Genomic DNA, 20,896 nt, shown 5'->3' on the forward strand with positions numbered 1-20,896 from the left:
CTCTTCGTCCACTTCTTATAAAAATGGCCCAGTAATTCCATAGAAAGCTCTTGAGAAGAGAGGTGGCCTTTACCAAACCGTAACAGAGCAGAATACAAATGCCTCAATGCCTCTCAATATAAATGAGAGAATATTGATCCATAATCCTCTTGTGTAGGAAAAATAAGGGGGGAAATGTCGATTTGTAGATCAACAGCAAATGAATCTGCAACTATTTTCTTAACTGAATAACTGTTTTAGTTATTTTATAGTCGAAATCCAAAACATTTTCTGGTTCCATCTTCTCAGAGTTAAGTATTTGATGTTAACTGTGTAAAATGCCTTTGACTAAGTCTTTGTTCATATCATTGAACACTTGTACCAGGGCCATTAAAGTTGAGTTCTCGATGACACCAAACTCATAAGAACAGGAAATATTGTTGTCGAACTACTATGGATAGGTATCGCTACTGGATACCTTTAAGGTACAGCCCACTATCGAGTAGTACTGAAACGTCTCTAGTCAAACCAGTACTTCATTCAATACTTTTTGTAGCCAGATCGCGGCAAAAAATGACAGAGAATAGAACGCATTTTTTTCCCTTAAAAAGGCCTGCACATGTCTAGCCCATGCCTGACTTTAACAGCACCTTCAGCTGCGGTCTCAGGCATGTTCATCACTGTTGCAATTTTATCATCACAAGCTTGTCTTTCCATTGGTTTCATCTTCAGGTATCATTTAAAACTTCTCTGTACAGTTTTACTTGCTATTCACATCAGTTGTCACTGATCGATCACTGCGTTCCCGAGCTGACTGCACTCACGGAGCCTCTGGCGGGGAAGATAACCTTGCTTGTCCATAACAACAATAAAAATAATAATAGGCTACCAATAAAAAAAAAATAATATGGCTTCGACAGGTGGCATTTTACAAATGAAGTACTCTATTGGTATCGGTATCATTTTAAGGGCACTGGTTTTGGTACTGGTATCGTAAAATTTTAAACGATACTCAACCCTATGAACTACTCAACAGACAATTGAGTTTATCTTTGCAAGGCATGGAACAATGGAAATTTATCTGTATGAAAATGTTCATTGTTTTAAAAAGGGGCAAAGATATGCCTATTTAAACTGATAAGCTGTTAGTTACATAGTTATTTTGCTTATCATAGCCAGGTGACGTAGATAATGCCAGCTTGTTTTCTGAGTTTGAGCTCCTTTTTTCTCTTTCTGATAACTTGTGAGAAATATTAAATGTCAGATTGTCATAGATTTAGTTCGTGTCTATATGGCAGCCTTTCAAGTGAGTTTTTATTTTTGTGCTCATAAAAGTGAGTCATTATGTTTAATCACTTTGTCAATTGAGCAGCAGAGATATGTGGTAACTGTCAGTTGGCTGTGCTGTACCAGGGTGGTTTCATCACAACTTCTCTGCCTCCATTTAACACTTTGAAGTGTTCAAACAGTCATGTTTCTTTAATGTGTTGCTTGGTGTTTTAATTTTCCACCCAAGCTTCTGTATTAATAACCAGGGGCAGAGACTCAAGTATTGTATCTTTTTTTTTTTCTGCCACAGTCACAGTGGGCTTCCAGATGGGTTTGGTGGCACCGTTGCTCTGCCTTTGTGGCCCTGTCTGTTCGAGAGGAAGTGATGGCTCCGGTCGCTGTTTATCTGTTTAGAACAACTGTGTGTGGCGGGCCAATGATGGGAGGAAGCTGTTGTCATAGAAGAACTGATTCCACTGTACTGTGTACCTTCGGTGTTGACCAATCCCATGAGCTCAACTGATGTCAAGATCTTGAAGTCCAGGGCTTAGTGTATGCACCTGTGTAATGCTCACGTATGGCATTACTAAAAATACATGCTGTATGAAGAGATACTGTTACATATATTGATGTAATGAGGATGTTATTGTGTGTGCCAAAGTTTTATAGTGCCAGTTAATGATGATTTTCATTATTGACTTCTGGCTCTAAAAAGAATTTAAACAAAAAGCTGCATTACGGATACATTAGAGTTGGTGTGACGGTGCTGCAGAAGTCTGTTTGTCCACTTTTTGAAAATGTGACTCACAAAAGTGTTTGCCCTCTACCTCACAACAGGTTAGATAAACAGTGTTGCCATGGCAGTGAATTGGCAACTCATTAATCTTTTAATATCTGTATAATAATATTATAATTTAATATTCTTCCAAAAGAGATTTATTTTAGTATGTATATTAGACGCTCTTGATGTAATGGATAAATTGTACAGTTCAGTCTAAATAGAGACTGTTCGGTTCATTGATTGTATTGAAAACAATGCTTTTTATCTACATAACAGTCTAAATTAAATATTACTATGGTAGATTAAGGGATAACTGAATTTGTTCTTTTTTTGTATGTTTCAGGGACAGCCTGTTGGTCAGTGTGATTTCAATATTCGGCTGTTATGCATAGAAAAGGAGATAATTTCTCCCCGGATGGAAAAGATGAAGACTGGACAGATTGACAAAACCAAGGAGCCTTTCAGTGTCCGAAATAAGCCCTTCTTTGACATTCATGCATCACGCAAGGTAAGGTGAACAAAGGCATCCCATTCATTGTTAAACCTTAGATTCAGGAGGGGTGATTGAGGATCTTGTTGTGGAGGAATGGACCAATTCTTTACTTTTGCAAAGACACTGGAGAAGTTATTAGAGTTTGTCCATCCATTTTCTGTTTTATTGTAAGCTCAGGGAAAGCCCATGACCAGTGACATGGCTATTCACCAGTGTCACCCAGTCCTTATATACTGTATCTGGAGCAAGCTATGTCCGAATTCTCTGCAATAAATCAGCACATTCTTGGTAGACTTTGGGCTCTACCAAGATTCAGCAATGTCACTGATTCTGTCTTTCATGTAGCACCTTTTGACGGGAACAATTCCAGAAACCCAGGAAACTTTTTAGAAACTGAGGAACTAGCTATGTTTTGACCGGAGGCACCAGGGTATAAAGTTCCTGGCCCCCCACTGCTTTGTGAGTAATACCTTGTAGGGCTGCACCATTAATCTAATTGCAATTGCAATCGCGATGTTGTCATGTGAGATTACATAACCGCAAAAAGTGTGTGATTTAATAAAACAGAAAAGGTGTGTGTGACATTGTCTTCTGTGTGCGCTGCAGTTTGCTCATTATCTCCGCCCACATCGGGCTCTCGCATGTAGGCTACCCGTAAAAACAGATAAGCCTACGTGCAATGAGAAAAAGTGATTTATGAGCGGTGTGCGAGTAACTTTTAAGACAACAACCTACCGTAACCTTTTGCTCAGTAATACCAAGACTAAGTGTAAAATGCATTATGTTAATTCCGTCACGTTTTCTTGATTCAGATGATCATATTTTTAGCTTTTTCCTTGTAGTTGTAGTCATATAATAAATAAATTATCACGCCTCAGGCTATAGCACTGTGCTGTTCACAGGCTGAGGACAGCAGAGCTTTTATCCTCTGAATAGCTGTTAAGCCTTTTCAAAGGCATGCACTTAATATCAGGTCTGTGGGAGGTCAGCGCGCGATTTAATTTGATGTTTTGCTCGGGCCAAGATCAGTCAGAAATCTTGGCACTGCACTGAACATTCACAAATGATCAAAGTATATAGGGGGGGGGGGGGAGTTTTAGACCTTTCTTGTGTTGTGGTCACATCTTTCTCTGCCAACATTGATATCTTGGTGTTTTTGTCCTTTTTAAAATTCTTTGTATGATAGCCGGGTTACCTCTGTCTAACTCTGTGCTGTCAACTTCTCTAAGAAACTTTATGAACGATCACCCCCCACCACTACCACCACCCTTTGGTGGGGTATGTTGGAGTATGATGAAGATACTGTAGAAATTAAGTCACTGGAAGAATGTCTGGTTTCTGACTGCTCTATTGTGTTGTGCAGTGGCCATCTGCTCCCCATACAGTCATATCTCTGTTGTATGCAACATTAAAAGAGGGGAAATTGGAATCTGTCTCATTAATTCATAGCTGTACAACCCTCCACTTCATGGCATATCAACCAGAAATTCCTTTAAGCGATCTTTCAGTCACAGGCTGGCCTTGTGTGATGGCTTGTCTGTTGCTCGGTTGTTTTCATCTCAGACACTTACACATTCATGCCGCCATTTCCCACCAATTGGGAACATTCATTCTCTTTGCTTCCTCCACTTGTCCAATTATCTTACAAAGACCCCTTTTTGTATTACCAAAATTATACATTCGGACAACCACATAATATATTTTTGGAATTTCCCTCTTGTGTAAGTTCCCTTTTTTGAGACACATCGTCCATGCCTAGATGAAAGACAACCAACTTTCCTATCACAGTTTCGGGGCAAAATCACTGGTGGAGTTTATCTTCTGATGACAGCCGTGACAGACAGCTTTTCACATTACACACACAATTACATACACAAATAAGATCTTGTATCAACTTACCAATGTCCTCCAACAAGGAAATGGGTTTGTTTTTTTCAAAATGGTGCACCTGTGTAATACTTTTGATATGACTTGGGCCTTGCTGATGCTTTACATTAAATATGCACAGCATTATATGGCTAGCATTCACAGCACATAGGGATGAAATTCGTCTCTCCTGGTGTTGGACACTTGTAAATTAACCAGAGTATGTTCTGTGTATATTTTCAAGGAATTAGAAATCAGGGCAAGACTGGAATTTCTGGTCATTTTCTTGCTCACTGAAGGCAGAATTGGCTCCAAAGAGAACCATTTGAGGCAGAAATTCATATTTCTCCTGGGATTATAGAAATTTGGGATTTGGTTTGGGGGCTGTATGATGTAAATGTAGGATATTATATCCACAAAGTAAGTTTATATGTCTTGTTTCATCTTTCTCCAAAGCAGGAAACATTTTAAATTGGAGTAATTCATTTATCACTACTTGAAAAAACGTTTAGAGAGGTATTGCCTGTTTGAATAAGCCTAACATTTGCACAGCATACAGTAATTAATTGTGACTCATGAGGTATCCAGACCGAATAAACTCACTATTTGTTAACGTAAAAATTATAATAGGAAATTAGATAGTATTCATTTGTCTTTGCCCTTTGCAGAATATCTAATAGCCCTTGCTCATTTATCATATCTCTGAATATAAAATTAGGCCCAAGTTGAGTAGTTTCCCCTAATGAGACTGGTATCACCAGTTGACCCCAGGCCATCACCTGCCTCCTCCCAGAGTACGAGTAGGAGTCCAGATAGTGAAAAGAAATTAGTCTCTTGCCCGAGAGTAGATCTCATCTTGAATTACCTTCTTTTTTTCCTTTTTTACTGAGATTGAATTTGGATAGACACCTAATGAGTAGTTCTCTACATAGTCTGTAAGATTGCAGTCTTTTCATGGAACTCGAACCTAATCACAGTGGGTGAAATTAAGTTTTAGTGTATGATCTGAATACCAAATAGCCAAAGAAATGACTTCCTTGAGAATGTAAATAGATTTTTGATTTTATGGAATCAAGAAAGCTGATGTTTGGTAGGCTATTGTTTTTAGATGACGGCTGCCTATGGACAACAAACTGATAAATTTTGTGGTTTCCATTTGTGTCCAGTTCCTTGTTTTATGTAGCAGAAAGCACCAGAAGGTCTAAAAAGGGTTGTGAGTGACCCTAATGCTCCACAGGATACTTGCCTTTTTCATGTTTTCAACAAAAGTTTTTGTTATATGTATTGTATTTACCTTTTGTTAATTTGTAAGGTTGTAATATTTTATTTTCAGTGGCTAAGGAGGCTCTGTTCTCTTGAAATATCTGTTAGTGGTGTTGTTGTGGCAGGTTGTCCCTTCTAGAAATTAGTAAAGTGATCTAATAGGCCTGCCTGTAGGTAGTTTGCTCTCACTTCCAGACTGTCAGACATACTTTTCAGACTTGATTCCATGCCATGCTTGTGGTTAGTTTGAAGCTTATTAAGAGGCAATTTATACATAAGGTCTTTTGCTTATCATTAATACATTAGCAGTGTGTTGATTGTCACCTGTGGATGTCGGGTGGCCCAGAGGCCTACACGTGATAAGCAGTCCGGTGGTTACATTTTTGTCTTTTGAATTAATTTTGAAAGAAAAACTAGTGCTTATTTATTTTTCGAAATGAAACGGATATCTCTGCAAAGCCAGGTATGCTTCGCAATGTTTAAATTTGTAGATAAGGAGTAAATGAATGGATGCTCTTATAGGTATAGGGAAACGATTGTGTAGAAAATGTATTGAGGATCAGCAACGAACCACATAACTGCAACGACAAGGTTCTATATCTTTTCATGACTCCCCTTCCTGTCCGGTGGGCTCAGTCGTCAATAACAGTTCTCGACTCAATGTAAATATCCTCCTCTTGCTGTTATACACAGATGAGTCAGAGTCTTGTTTTTCCTGTCAGGGCAAGTTTGTTATGGACTGTTGTGTTTTTTTTTGTTTTTTTTTATAAAGTAACTCCTTAACAGCATGTCTCATTAGCTGACTGCTGTCAGTCTGTAGGCTCCTTGTTTCTCACTGACCTCACACCTCTGTCAGCTGTAATGAGTCTGCAACTGTTGGAGATGGTAAAGTAATACTCATCATCTTAGTCTCCTTTTTATGTGTGCTTTAACAAAAGAAAAGCTGTTGGTATTGTGCTGAATCTGAGCTCAATAACTGTTATTTTGTGAAATACTAAGATGTAATAGGTGCTTAGAATTAAAAATCTGTGTTTCAGTCACTTCACAATATTGTTTGCCAGCCTTCTGCTGGATGATGGCAGGACTGGTGAAGTAACATCTGCCTTATTTACCTGTAAACCTGCAGTATTTTTGTTATAATTAACAGCAGAAATGTAGGAATCCTTTGGCGGATAGAGATATACGGTTGATATCTTACTGCTCAACTGTGTCTTGCTTAGTTTATGAAATACACTGAGATAAAGCATTCATCAGCCTGCACCTCTGGCCGTCTTCCACGGTTAGGTTCAAGAACAAGCTGGACTTTATCACCTGCATCCTCTCTCTCACTCTGCTGCTGCACCCACTCACAGAGGGAGACATGTTGACTGTTGTATAAGGGCTTATGCTGCTTGGAAGAACACACGACATGGACTCGATGACTAATGTTTGTTTACCTCTGTTGCTTTGAAATTTTTTAGTTTTCTTCAAAGCCTCCAAGACATTATGCAACATCTGATGATGCACGGCACATCTATACAGTAAAGGTTGGATCCTCTGGCTAGAGAAAGAGCAGGTGAATATTTGGCAGTATGTAATGTAGCGCATTTATTTGTTCGCCTGCTCCCCTTTTGCCTTCCAGGCTCCAAGTCGAAAAGAACGAGTGTCCTCTGGCTCAGGTCAACAGGTGTTTTTCTACAGATGTTCTTATGACTTTTGTGTTTCACCGCCTACTCAGCCTTTAGTCCGGCATCTGCCTTTTCTGTTTGACCCATGATGTGGTTGTGATGTCATGACATCCTTGCCATCCAGCCCTCTCAACAGTAAATCCTTCTGGATAACCAGCACAGCTGCTGCCATGCAGGGGTTGCGTTAACAGATTATTCTCGATCATTGACTGAATTCTTTTCACAATGACTGAAGAATCTGAAAGCCGTCTTTCATTGGCGGGCTATATCGCTACATAACCTAGATATCGCAAAATTTAATTTTACAAAAGAGGATAGAACAGTTTTGGGACATAGTAGAAACAGCATCTAAGCTGAAAGTGGGCATTATTTCCCATGGTGTCAGTTGGCTGACTGACTGAGGGTTGACACAACTAGGAGACACGCTATCAACTTCTGTAGTGTGAAATGGAAGTCAACATTTGTCTGTGAGCTCCAATCATTTAAGCCCTCGGTCTCTTGCCAAAATGCAACATTTGGGAGGACACATGGTATGTTTCTATTCCATTTAATAGACTGAAAGATTAATCAATTGTTAAATACTGAAAATAATAGTCAGTTGCAGCCTTAAGCTTAAATGTCGCATATCCTAGTTTATGCAGCTGTTACACATGTGTAAATACACATTACAATCACATTCTGTGATGTAAATAAATGTGCTTAAACTACAGCTAATTCTGGATTAGTTGGCTCCGTCTCCCGACTGCAATTAAGGAATGAAATTCTTTTGAATACCTTCAAAACCAACCGTTCTTTTCCATCTGACATCCAGCCAACCCCAGTGCTATCTAACTCTTTGCAGACTCATTTTCCCGCTTTAGCTTAGACAGCACAGCTACAGCAGCATGCTGTTGGAGCCCAGCAAAGGGCTGCCTCCTGGTTGTTGCCTCTTTACACTGACTCTCTGTCTGCTGTCTGTATGAATGTGTCTGAGAGTGTGGGCTGTGCTCGGCACTGCTGTGCATTTGTGGTTGTCAGTTTATCTTTTCTCTCCTGGAGACAGACAGTGGATGTATCTCACAGGCAGTGGTGTGGCTTCATCACAGACCTGCGCTGGCCAAACTCTTGTCTCTGCAACATGATTGATTTGTCTGACATTGCCTATGTTGTACATTTCACTATTCAGTTCCACAGGCTTTTGCATCCTCAACTGTCCTGATGGAGAATCAAAGTGTTTTTGCTCGTAGTGCGCATACACCTTATGCGTGTAGCCAAATTGGGAACCTCTGGGTCTGAAAAGTGAAGCCAATGCGGAATTGCCTTAAACCTGCGTTCTTTTTAAAGACCAGCAGTGGGTGACTCCATTGGTTGCAAAAAAAAAGTCAGACCGCATTAGACATAATGGCAAAATGACCATTCTTGCCACGTGATTTATTACCTCACTTACCAACTTTCCTAAATGAGTTTATGATCTCAATCATTAATTTTGAGTCTTCTTCAATACAGCATGATGTTCATTTAGTAAATGAGAGGAAAAGGGACAAAAAAGCTGGGTATTCTTTAGGGCGGGACTACTTTGACAGATTGCCATGGTAGTGACATGTCAATTACAATCAGGCTAGAGGTAACTTATATCCACTGCACTGTGTAAATTTAACTCGTACCGTTGAACAAGCTTTTTAGGAGTCGCCTATTAATTTTTTCCGCTAAATAAGTTTTTCGCCATCCAAAATTAGCATCCCTGTTGAAATCAACGTTAATGTGAATTACGGATGCATCTTGCTAACTAATCTAGCTAGAGCCACCTTCTCATCCAGATGTCGTCATGTCTGGTGTCTGGTTGCAAAAAATCAAGATGGCTACGGCCAAAATGCCAAACTCGAGGCTTCAAAACCATAGTCCCCAAACCAATGGGCGGACACACGCGCGCCGTTACATTGCAGCAAAGTCAGCATGCTAGCTAGCTGAGTTTCCCTGCCAGTCAGTCAGAACTGAAGAAGTCCTTTGGATGAGGGACGAAACGTCTTCCAGTATCTTCAACCAAGTCCAGTTGCCCTTGATTTTAACCTTCGTTGGATAACTATGACCTGGATGACTGAGAATCTTCATAGACCTCTAGCTAGAGCTCATTACTTAAACTCTTAAAAGTGAAACATTCGGAAATGCAAGACACAAGCTCGTTGAAGACTTTTTGGCTGTGGGTAGAGTCAGATATTTTATTAGAGAGTAGCATGGAGGCTGTAGGGCGTAATCCAGAAGAAGAAATTATCTATAATCAAGTAATAACTTTAGGTTCCTTGCGTAACCCCGGTTCTCAGAGTAGCATGAGTGAGATGTCTCACTATGGGATGCGCCTCCCCGCGTATTCTTCAGAAGCATTTATCTCATTACGCCGATCCTGATTGGCTGGTGATCGTGGAGACACCATTCAAAATAAGCACCTCTTCTCGCTTTGCCCCAGCAAGAAGGGCTGTCTGGTGAGACATCACTCTCATGCTACTCTGAGTTCGAAGTTCTCATTGATAGCGTTCGTTTTGATGTCTCACTATGGGATATGGAGACTCCCGAATTACTAGACAAGGTTATCTCAACAACCACCGGCTCTCAGGAAGCAGCACTCTGTTCCAGCAAGGGTGGAAAGGCTGGCCTGCTGGTCCTCGCCCCCCAAAGGTGAGGGGCGAGGACCAGCTCACCGCCGCACTAATGTTCTGGATAGGGATCCCCTTAAACAGGGCCCAGGATGCAGCAAGGCGAGTTGAGTGAGCCCATAGGCTTGGCAGAGCCTGCAGACCCCGACTAGTGTAGGCCAGAGCAATCGACCCCACAATCCAGTGGGAGAGCTGTTGCTTGGTAACGGGCTTGCCCCTACAGGGGCTAGCCCAGGACACAAAGAGTTGGTCACTTCTCCGAAACCGCCTAGTTCTGTTAAAGCGCAGGGCTCGAACCGGACACAGCACATGCAGCCGTTCCTCCTCAGGGGAGGAGAAAGGTGGCAAAGAGAACGCCCTAAGGTCAATGGGCGAGCACGAGCCAACCACCTTGGGCACAAAGGCAGGGTTAGGCTTCATCGACACTCTGACATCTCCCGGAGCAAACTGAGTGCATGAAGTATGCATCAAGAGTGCGTGAATGTCGCCAATCCATTTTGCGGAAGCCAAAGCCAGCAATAACACTGTCTTCAGAGACAGACGTTTTAAGTCAACTTCACCCAGAGGTTCAAAAGGGTGGCCACAGAGCCCATCCAGATCCACTGCCAGATCCCACGGTGGGGCCAGTGGCCTGGAAACGGGGAGTAGCCGGCGTGCCCCTTTCATAAAACAGCAGACCAAGGGATTATGGCTAGCCATTTTACCTCCAAACCCCACTTGTCAGGTAGCAAAAGCAGCCAGTTGCACTTTAATTGTGGAGAAAGCCTTTTGTTTGTCAACCAAGACTTGCAGGATGACAATATCACGCCAACCGGGCAGTGCACAGGGACATGTCCCTCCTTGAGACTCCACTCCTCAAACACCCTCCACTTACAGTCATAAAGGGACCTGGTGGAGGGAGCCCTGGCGCTCTGAATAGTGTTAACCACATTATGAGGAAGCCCCACCACACTTAAATTATACCACTCACGGGCATTGACTCTCAACTCTCGATGTGAACAGGTCCACCTCGGCCCGGCCATAACACGACCACACCTGCTCACAATGGCTGGGTGCAGAGCCCAATTGCCGTATAGTGTGCCCCTGGACAGCAGATCCGCGCCCAGGTTCAGAAACCCGGGGACATGTGTTGCTCTCAGAGACAGGTGATTCTTGCTGCTACAGAGTATCAGTTTGCGTGCCAGCGTGTGCAACTGATGGAAACGCAACCCCCCCGACGTTTTATATACGCTACCGTAATCGTATTGTCCATCTTCACCAGAACATGATGCCCGCTGAGAAATGGAAGAAAACGCCTCAGCGTAAGAAACACTGCAAAAAGCAATCGGCATGTCCAAGATGTCCTCTTCTCCCTGTCAGACAGGTTTGTCAGGTTGAGCCATCTTTCTCTTTCCTGTAAAATCATCACTCCCATAGATTTACCTGTGGCTTGGACCAAGCAGCGCTGCACGTGGAGGTAAATGTCCATTATCATGGTCATCTCTTCCCACACTACGGGGTCAGGCTCGGTGGCCATGTCCTCCATCAACTCCGCTTGGTACGCGGTGAGCATGGAGGAGACATTCAGGGCTCTGACACTCAAAGCTGACACTTTTGTAAGCCCTCTCAGTCATACCAGAATGGAAACGGTCCATTTTTGATGGCAGTGTGGAGCTCCTGGAGGATGCTGTGGTCTGTCGCGGGTGGAGGTGGGCTGCGACTAACGGCTCCATGGGGGGCATGCAGAGCATGCCAAGCTTTTCCATGCCCTCAAAATTAAGGGAGGAAGCGACCTGTATCGGGGTCTTGCTAATGAACGGGTGGTCCTTCCATGAAACAGAGACCTCATCCAGCAGCTCAGGAAAAACTGGGAGTAGCTGTTTGGCCATCCTCTTGGCCTGGGACAATTTCTTCCCCTCATAACTGGATCTGGTGGTCTCCGTCACAGCCGGCCAGGGAATATTCAGTCTGGCTGTTGCCCGTTTGCACACGTCCTGCATATCCATGCTGGGAGCGGGGGAAGCCGGCATACTCCCGCCCATAGAGGCAGACACAGTGTCGGGCTTGGCAGCCTGAGCGGAAGGGATGAACATTTCGTCCTCATCCTCAGATATGAGGAGCTCCGAGGTGCCCTTGTCATCATCCTCATAATCCAGCTCTAGCAGATCCTCCATAAGCGGGGCCACCACGGCTAGGTCCAGCTGTGAGCCCCAGCTAGCGCTAGCACACGGTTCAGCGTCCGCATCGGTCCCCTCATTGCCAGCTGGCAAGCCGTTGGTGGACAGGTAAGGGTCCTTTCCCGACAAGCTAGCTTGGTGTACCAGCCATCGTCGAAGGCTCTTCAGGGTGAAACAGGCGCAGTGTCTGCATGAACCGGGGTCTTCAACGGGCAAGCGGGTGTGTTCCAGCCCAAGGCAGGAAGAGCAGACCTGGTGTGTGTCCCTGCTCGAAATTTTATTCCCGCAGCAGCAGAGCCAAGCCACTGGATCACCGTCTCCTCTTTTGTGAGGGGAATAAGTCCATCTTTATTAGCTGGAGTGCTAATTAAGAAGAATATTGCATTAGCTGGTGTGCTAACACGTTAGAAACAAAAGACCTTGCCGTAAAACGGCTAGGCGGGTAATGCTCCAGTCTGTGGTGAGACCGAAGAGTCGAAGCGTGTCGAAGGCAGCTATCGCCCGGCGACTGAGATGTCTGCTCTTATCTGTGGACAGTTAAGCTAGCTAGCCCGTACGACAGATTGAGATATGCTCCGAAGTGAGAAGAGGTGTTTGAATGGTGTCTGCGTTTTAGCGTAAGCTATTTAAGGGTAGGTGGGTCCACTAGACGCAGACACCACGATCACCAGCCAATCAGGATTGGCGTAATGAGATACTGATAATGCTTCTGAGGAATACGCGGAGAGGCACATCCCATAATGAGACATCAAAACGAATGCTATGAATGAGAAACAATTTAATAGGGGACAATTAACAGTAGGCTACAAGTACTGCAACAATACATTCATTGTGAACTGTCCCCATGAATACTTTTAATAGTCCCAAATATACACCTGCCTCCTTTACTGGCCTGGTGTGGGAACACATTTTGGCTTCGTTCAGACTGCAGGCCTTAATGCTCAATTCCGATTTTATTCCCAGATCCGTTATATTATTATTATTTTTTTTTGACAGTTCACATTATAGTTTAAATGTGGCCCATATCAGACTCCAGTGTGAACTGTCCACGACCTGAAAGTGACCCACATGCGCAGAAGAATAACACAACGTGACACGCAGCACGCTGTTGCAGGCTACAGAAGTAAACAAGGAGCAACAGAGGTTAGCTCCGGTTAGCTTGCGGGAGACTCCCGTTTTGTATTGTCATCTCATGGGTCACATTTCTCCTGAATTATGACAAGTGTTCACAACTTTCTGTGCTTTTCTTCTTCTTTCTTTCTTTCTTTCTACAGTTTCTGGCTCTGTACAACGCAACTGCCCCACAACTCACTCCCTCCCATCTCTCTCTCTCTCCACTGTGTCCGCTCGGACAAATAGTATGCACATAACTCAGAAGAGAGCTTGCGGTCCGGTGGATTTCAGATGTAAGAAAGGGAATTTGTGAGCAGATGATAGCAAGGAAGAGAGCCACATGTTTAATTATGGCATTTTGTGGAGCTTTTTCGTTCAGCGCAGCTCCGTCTACAGCAGAACAGTGACAACAGCTGCTCTAGAGTGACATCAAAATTGCATCAAATGCGACCTGAGTGTCCAGACTCAGGTCGCATTTGGACCACATATGGATGTGGCCCAATTCCGAACTGGAAAAGATCAGATTCCATGTGATTTGGCCACACTGTCCTAAAAAGATCAGATCTGAGTCACATATGGGCAAAAAAATTTGGATTTGGGTTACATTGGCCCGCAGTCTGAACGTAGCCTTAGACAAATTTGTTTTTTATATATGTTCTTTGGATGTATAAAACCTCTTAAACCCCGCCGGGTTGCCTGCTTTAGCTGCTTCTAAGCTGCTTGGATCGTGCATATAAATGTTTAAAATTATGATCAATATGTACATGCTACACATCGTTTGATCTGTTAGATTCCCCACATTTCAGTTGTTCAGCTCATTTAACGGAAACAACAAGCCCCAAAGTCTAATTCTTATAGATTTACTAGTGTAACCGGCATGGTACAAGAGATGAAAAGAAAAAGGAAAAATTAGTTAATAAATGTTTGTTAATGCTAGACAATCATCAAGACGCCTGTCCAGTTAGCCACAGGTTCTTTTTGTACCACAACTCAATTTCATGCTGTGCCTTGATATTTTCATCATGCTTGCCTGTTCTAGTCTCATGTCTTCCCTTATTAGTTTAATCCTCAAAGGTTTAATGTCTCTGTTCATCTTTTCAATGTCACTACAAATGAATGTGTAAAAATTTAATCTTTTTTTATGAAACGACCAGTAACCATCAAAAAGATGAGACGTTCAAACACGTTTAACTTCTCCAGACTGCATAACCTTATTTGACTCCAGGCTAGCCAGTGGTTTAGCAGCACTGCCTGCACACTCTGATGTGGGCTTTTCGTTTAATAGGGAGCTGCACACTGGCTTCAGAGGCTCATTCACATTAGGCTTGAAAGGAGCCTCCAGCAGCAGCCCTGTGGTCTGACTGGAATATCAATCCATCCTCTCTGCCTTTGATTCAGCCCCCGCACCTAAACCTCCTCAGAGCAATGAGGACGAGCGGACAGCAGAAAAACACAAAGGCTTCAGGAATGGAAAGTGTATGATCAGTTCAAGTGTGCTGAGGAAAAATTGGTGAAACAGCACAGACAATGAGCCCCAGCGTTGCTTTGTGTAATGAGATCATGCTGTGTTGTCCTACATATTAATAGTCCAAAAGGTGTAGAAATATTGTACATACCTGATACTAGTTGCTGACTCTGACTTTATAAAACTTCTACTTCTTCCACACGTATTGCTTATTACTTTTAGAAACACATGTCTCAGGCCTCTACTCTGTATTTACTGCATGCCAATTATTCTGTTCTTTAATCATCTTTAAAGTTTAAAATCACTTGCTAAAATTATGGTTTATTAATTATGTTTTGTTTTTTATAATATAATTGATTACACTTACTGTAGTCAACCAGAAAAATCCAATCAGCCTATCAGCAGTTAGCTTACAGAAATGGATTCTTCGGTCATGGTGGGATATTTTGCACATTGCTGTTTTCATCACTTACACCTGTTGTGGTGGTGATATTCATTCATTCATTTGGTTTTGTCAGGTGTAGATTGTTGAATAAAGGGATTATTAGAAAGCCTCTTGGTTTGCTGTCAACTTGGTGTTAGGCCTTTTGGGTGTCACTTAGACTAGAAATGAGTAGAAAACCGATTCTGCATTCCACTAATTACTGCTCATTTTGTATTCCAGTTGAGCCATTGTAGTCCGGCCCATACAATGTTATTCTAACCACATAGAGATGGTCATTCAAAGTCAAGGTCTATAATTAGAACTGTAATTCCCCCCACCTGGGAGGCTTTGTTGCAGCAAAACATCACAACAACTGACACTTTATTTTTCTCCCTGAAAACAGAAACCTAGGGAAATAGCCATTAAAGGTAAAGAAACGACCAAATGCATTTAGAAATCCATAGTAGGCAAATTGTAAATGTCCAACCTTCATATATTTGTCAGTGTTTGACTATTCTTTGCAGTTGTCAGCCTGGTTTTGCCTCTGGTATATGGAAGCCTATTGTTACTCTATATAAAGAGTTATCTAAATTATTCAATACTAGCTTCACATAATAGTAAGAACAGACCAAGATCAGCACAGACTGTGATTGAATAGGATTTTTTTCTAATTAGTTTCTCTGGGATGCATTCACTGTCAGTAATTGTTATACTCATACATCTGTGGGGGCATTTCCTAGCTCAATGTCTAGCTGGTGTCTTTGTTTTTTTTCTCTATTTTATTGTTTTGGAGTGCTTGTCAGACAAAGCAAGACAGTTGCACAGGTCAGGTTGCGCTCTAGGTTAGTTGTAGCCCTAAGTAGTAGGGCTGGACGATTTCACCTAAAATTAATCACGATTAATTGAACATTTCACCTCAATTACAATTATTGAAAGATTGATTTTGTTTTTTATGGTTGTTTTTTGCACTCATATTTCACTGACAATGTTTGTACTGTAAATATGCTCAACTATTTTATTTATTCACAGATTTCACAAATCCATTATCTAAATGTTAGTTAATAAGGTAATGTTGACGCGCACTATACAGAGACATCGTTATGACCACTGCTACTAAACTTTCACTCAATTATTTAATATCAATGCGGAACAAATGATTTTCACCCGCCCACTGTGTGAACACAGTAAAACACGCTTTGCTAGCTTCCTCTCCTCATTCATCAAAGCACATCTACGTAACAGGTGCTGTTATAAGAGCAGCAGAGTTAAAGTTAGGTCTTTTAACTGCAGTGCAAAGTGAGTGGACGAGCAAATGACAGAGAGCGAGCGGAAGAAAGTGATGCTGAAAGTGAGCGAGTACTAAGTTGTCAGTCTGGCAGTAAATGTACAGTGTAGGTCATAGTGTGTCCGTTAATAAAGTCTGTTTGTAGTAGTCCACAACTGCTGGAAAGTGAAGCCAGTTAGCGCTTGCTAACATCTCCCTGTGCCTTAGACCCCGCTGTTGCTTTTCACATTGTCACGTGGCGGACAAGAGGTGGAAGCTTGAGGTTCCTTTAGTATGAAAGGTGCTTTTTTGTTTTTCATAAATCATATAAATAATAATAATAATAAATAATAAATAAAGTGGCATTATGAAACTGCTGTGAACGTTGTTGGATTCCTTTTGTGTGGTTATATTAAATTCTTCTTTTAAGACATTTTACTTGCATGTCTTTATTTTACTGTTTCTGATCTATTATTCATTGAGGTAAGATTAAGAGACTACTGGATGTGTTTGCAAGTGAATGTTCTGTGCGATTAAGTAATAAAAAGAAGCCTTTGCTATGTGGAAGACAGACTACATAAGAGTGTTCATGCTTTCCGGCTAACACCAAGCCGGATATCATTCATCATTTTGTCCTTTTGTGAAATGAGCTTAAACATGAAACACTGGAGAGGAAATGGTCTGCCTTCCATCACCCTGACATTCACTATGTCAAGGGGAAAGACACTACTTAGCATGTTAGCAGTTGATATTTCTCCCCAAGCGCTTCTGTTGTCCCGTCTCTGCCCTGGAGTCTACGGTGAAAGCTTGATCTTTTAATGGGGCTGTTCTGTTCACCTCCACCCACACAATCCTGCTGAACTAGGCACAACTTTGTGTTTCCTTCCTAAAAAGGTTTACCATGAAAGCAGGGTTGCTGCCCCCTATCTGTGTTATCGCTCCAAGGAACTTCCTTACTGTAGGAGGATGTGTGAGTGGAAGTCTTCTTTCTGCTCATCTCTCTATCCAAGGTTCACTGTGCTCGACGGAGGTGGTGGGTGGGTGTGCTAACATGGCAAGAGAACTGAAATGGAACTCCCAGATCTTACCGCCTACATGCCGTTCGCTCATAAAGGCACCGGTTCTTTTTAGTCTGGCTATCTGCCTTCTCCATGTCAGCATGATTGTCGAGCTTTGTGTGATCTGCTGTGACTCATTCATCATTCTGGAGAGCACTGATGTTGCTCTGCTTTCTTTGCCGATGCAGCAGAGACAAACAGTTTTCTGTTGCTTTAGATAAATGTATGCAGCGCTCATCTAAGCGCTGATGACTTCACTCACTTCCCTGATACATATCTTTTAAGAGATGTGAAATCATCCAGTGGTATAAATATAACAGAGGGTATTTTTCTCATTCAACACCGTGCTCTGCCGCATTGTCTTTTGCAGATTTTCTCGAAATTTGTTTACAGTTTGCACTACATTTGTTATAATGTTGAATTTTGTTGAACGAACACAATTTCCCATAAGCCCTAGACCACTGCCAGTTATTTCACAGCTCGCCATGAGGTTATGGGTAGGTCAAACCGCAGTTCAGTGTTTTTAAATAGCAGAAAAAGACCTCAGAAGAGAGTTTTGGTGGGCATTATGTGGAGCAATTTTCTCGTGGGTTCCAGTTTTGATTATATCTTGCATGCTTGTGAGTGACTCCATACACATTCCTGCTTCCAATTTCAGCTATTTTTTGATTAACTCGTAGGCTGTAACACTGTACCATCAAAGGTAGCGAAATAGACTACAAACTAGCAAGCAAAGATAAAGGTAAACAAGTGTGTAAACAAGTGTTAGCATAACTTTTGTTTTACAAGAAAACTCCACAAAGCACCTGGATGTCTTAGACAACAGAAAGTAAGCCCCAAGAGCATGTTTCATTTTTTCAGAAAGACCAATGGACAGGTTTTCCGCGGGGTCTTAAAAAGTTTTTAAAAGTCTTAAATTTCTAAATTTAAGGCTTAAAGTCTTAAATTCACTGAAGTTTGTGTTCTAGGTATTCAATAATTTTAAACGGGTCTTAATTTTCCAACGTCCGTGTAATGCTACCTCTAATGCTCATTGAAATGCTCCCACAGCGCTTTAGATTGTTTTTCCTCCCGTGGTGTTGTAGTTTGTTCTTTCACATGTCCACATATAATTTGCTGTATTATGATGACAAAGGCCAACATGCAGTCGTGTTAATGCCACAAGTCTCTTTCAGATTGTACCACAGATGGAAAAATTGATTTTATGGGAAGTTTTTTCAGCTATGGGAAGTGCAACCTTAGCGACTCTTGCCTGAAAGAAACAGAGCTTAGGGCTTGGTTAAAACCAGTTGCTAGCAACATATTTGAAGCGTACTGTCGCTGCTACTAAAATTTCACATGAATCATTAATGATTTTCAGTAAGCTATGTTAACACTGAACGCATGGCTGTCTCCCTCTCCTCATTCCTCAAAGGACGAGCGAATGTGAGAGAGAGCGGCGGACAATGACAGTGAAAGTTAGCAGAGGAAAAGATCAGCATTGTCAGGTTAAAAATCTGTAATAATTCTGAGGTCATTAACAGTGTTTTCCTGCCATTATAAGGTGATGAGGCTCAAACCCGCTTGGTGCTGCGCCATGAATGTAATATTGTGGCGAGCATTCAAACTAATCACATGAATTTTCCCAGATCAAATGGTTATAATTCAAACCCAGTAGACTTCTTTAGCAAGTTTAGCTTTAGGGTGTAGTTCATTCAAAATCTGCTCTAGATTTTCCAACTTATTATTCACAGATGTGGTAATAACAATGTTCTTGTGGAATTTCTTTATTGTAAAATAAAAAAATCTTCTTGGGGGAAGACCCTCAATCCCCCAACACAAAAATACCTTCTTAATTTTTTACATTATACCAGCCTGTGAACGCATGTTTTAAACCCCACAGACATTATTTTTTATTATTTGTAAATGTACCTGTTTTGCACCTGTCTCGACTTCTCTTCTCCCTGCACTCACTCACACTCGCACCTCTACCTTTGGTCTCTTACTGCAAACTATCCCCGGCTTTCCCCGGTTATGTTTTATAAAGTCGCCGAAAAGACACAGAACTCGTCTTTTTTTCAGGATTTTTCCACCCGTGATCCTTTTTCGCTGCACCATGTATGCAGCATGCCAGCCTGTTAATTACGTAACTTACCGATATCATCATCCATCCCGATGTTTCATTGTTGACATTGTCCAGTGGCAATTTTGTAGACATCACCCAACCCTAATTTGAATACATTTATTTACTCTGCAAGTAAATTTGTGATTTCCTTTGTATGTTTCTTTTATTTTGATGTTGTGATATAGGTATTAAATTTCATTCACAGTGGTTTTAAAAAGGTCTTAAATTTGACTAGGTGAAACCTCCAGAAACCCTGGATCTCCATTCATTATTTTAAAATTATGGATAAATGTCTTGCTTTGCATCAAATATTGTCTGATTTGTTATACAGCAGAATCTGCTCACTTCTAAGAGATTGTTTGAGAAAGACTAAATGTGTCATCATAGATGGTTATTCTCTGTGCAGCTGGGTCAAACCAGTTTTGTCTAATGCTGCACAGGTCAGAGGCATCTTTCACAGGAGAGACTGTCTCTTACAAGCCTGCAGTGGTATGAAGTCATTTACCAGCCTTTCATTAAGTTTCTTGTGTTATATCGTGGTTTGTCTATATGCAGCACCAGGACAGATGATCTCTTGCATAGTGAATGTGTCTCTGCTCTGATGATTGTTGACAGTCTCCATATCCACTGCACGCTTCGCTATCTCCTAGTCAATAGGCACTCAAAATGTCCATGCCTGCTGATTGAATTGTCAGAGCTGGACAAACAGAGTTGCAGGCATTGTTAAATTAAAATTTAATCAGTTCATTTTGTTTTCTCCATCATTCAGACAAGAGACAACAAAATGTTATAAACCACTGCCACCGCCATTGACCAAAACAGTAAAATATTGTTGTTCCACCTTTCAAAACCTTCCAGCATGGCTAAAATGCATTGCTTTGTGTTCGTCTTGATGGCTTAGATATGATACCTGATATCCACTGCAGTGCACTAATGTATTCCCTTTCTGTTTTATCGACCAAGGCCATTTCCTGCCTACCTAAATATTTTTACCCTCTGCGTGAACATACAGAAAAGCAAAGATCACTTGTAAAGTTTTCACACAACGGATTGCCAAAAGTACCTCCTCTGACATAACAGCAGAAGATAATGACGGAGCCCCTCTGACTGCCAATGACTCATCCTCGTTTTCTGCAAACTGATTCCACAGTGTGTCAAAGATACCCTTTTAGATTGATCATTTTACTTTTTTCCCCATTGTTTCTATTTAAGATGTTTCTAAAAAACTCTCTTCAACCTACATGAATTGATTTCACAAGCTGTACAAAACAGTATTGATACAAAGTTGCTGACCATAAAAAGAAAACGATGGGCTGGAAGACTCTAAAATGCTCTGTAGAGCAGAGAGGAAGGGTGATAATTCTCCC

At 41.7% G+C, this 20,896-nt stretch overlaps 1 protein-coding gene across 1 annotated transcript in view; it reads left to right on the forward strand.

Moving 5' to 3' along the window:
* Window positions 1-20,896, forward strand: part of rngtt (RNA guanylyltransferase and 5'-phosphatase) — a 100,753-nt gene that overhangs the window by 40,453 nt on the left and 39,404 nt on the right. Inside the window, exon 11 of the mRNA XM_038727869.1 lies at window positions 2,373-2,537. Coding sequence (XP_038583797.1) covers window positions 2,373-2,537 — 165 coding nt within the window. The remainder of the gene's footprint in view (window positions 1-2,372; window positions 2,538-20,896) is intronic.

Source organism: Micropterus salmoides, unplaced genomic scaffold, assembly GCF_014851395.1.
Source record: "Micropterus salmoides isolate LMB-PRFRI ecotype aquatic unplaced genomic scaffold, ASM1485139v1 Ms_hic_scaffold_18, whole genome shotgun sequence".
Lineage (NCBI taxonomy): Eukaryota > Metazoa > Chordata > Actinopteri > Centrarchiformes > Centrarchidae > Micropterus > Micropterus salmoides.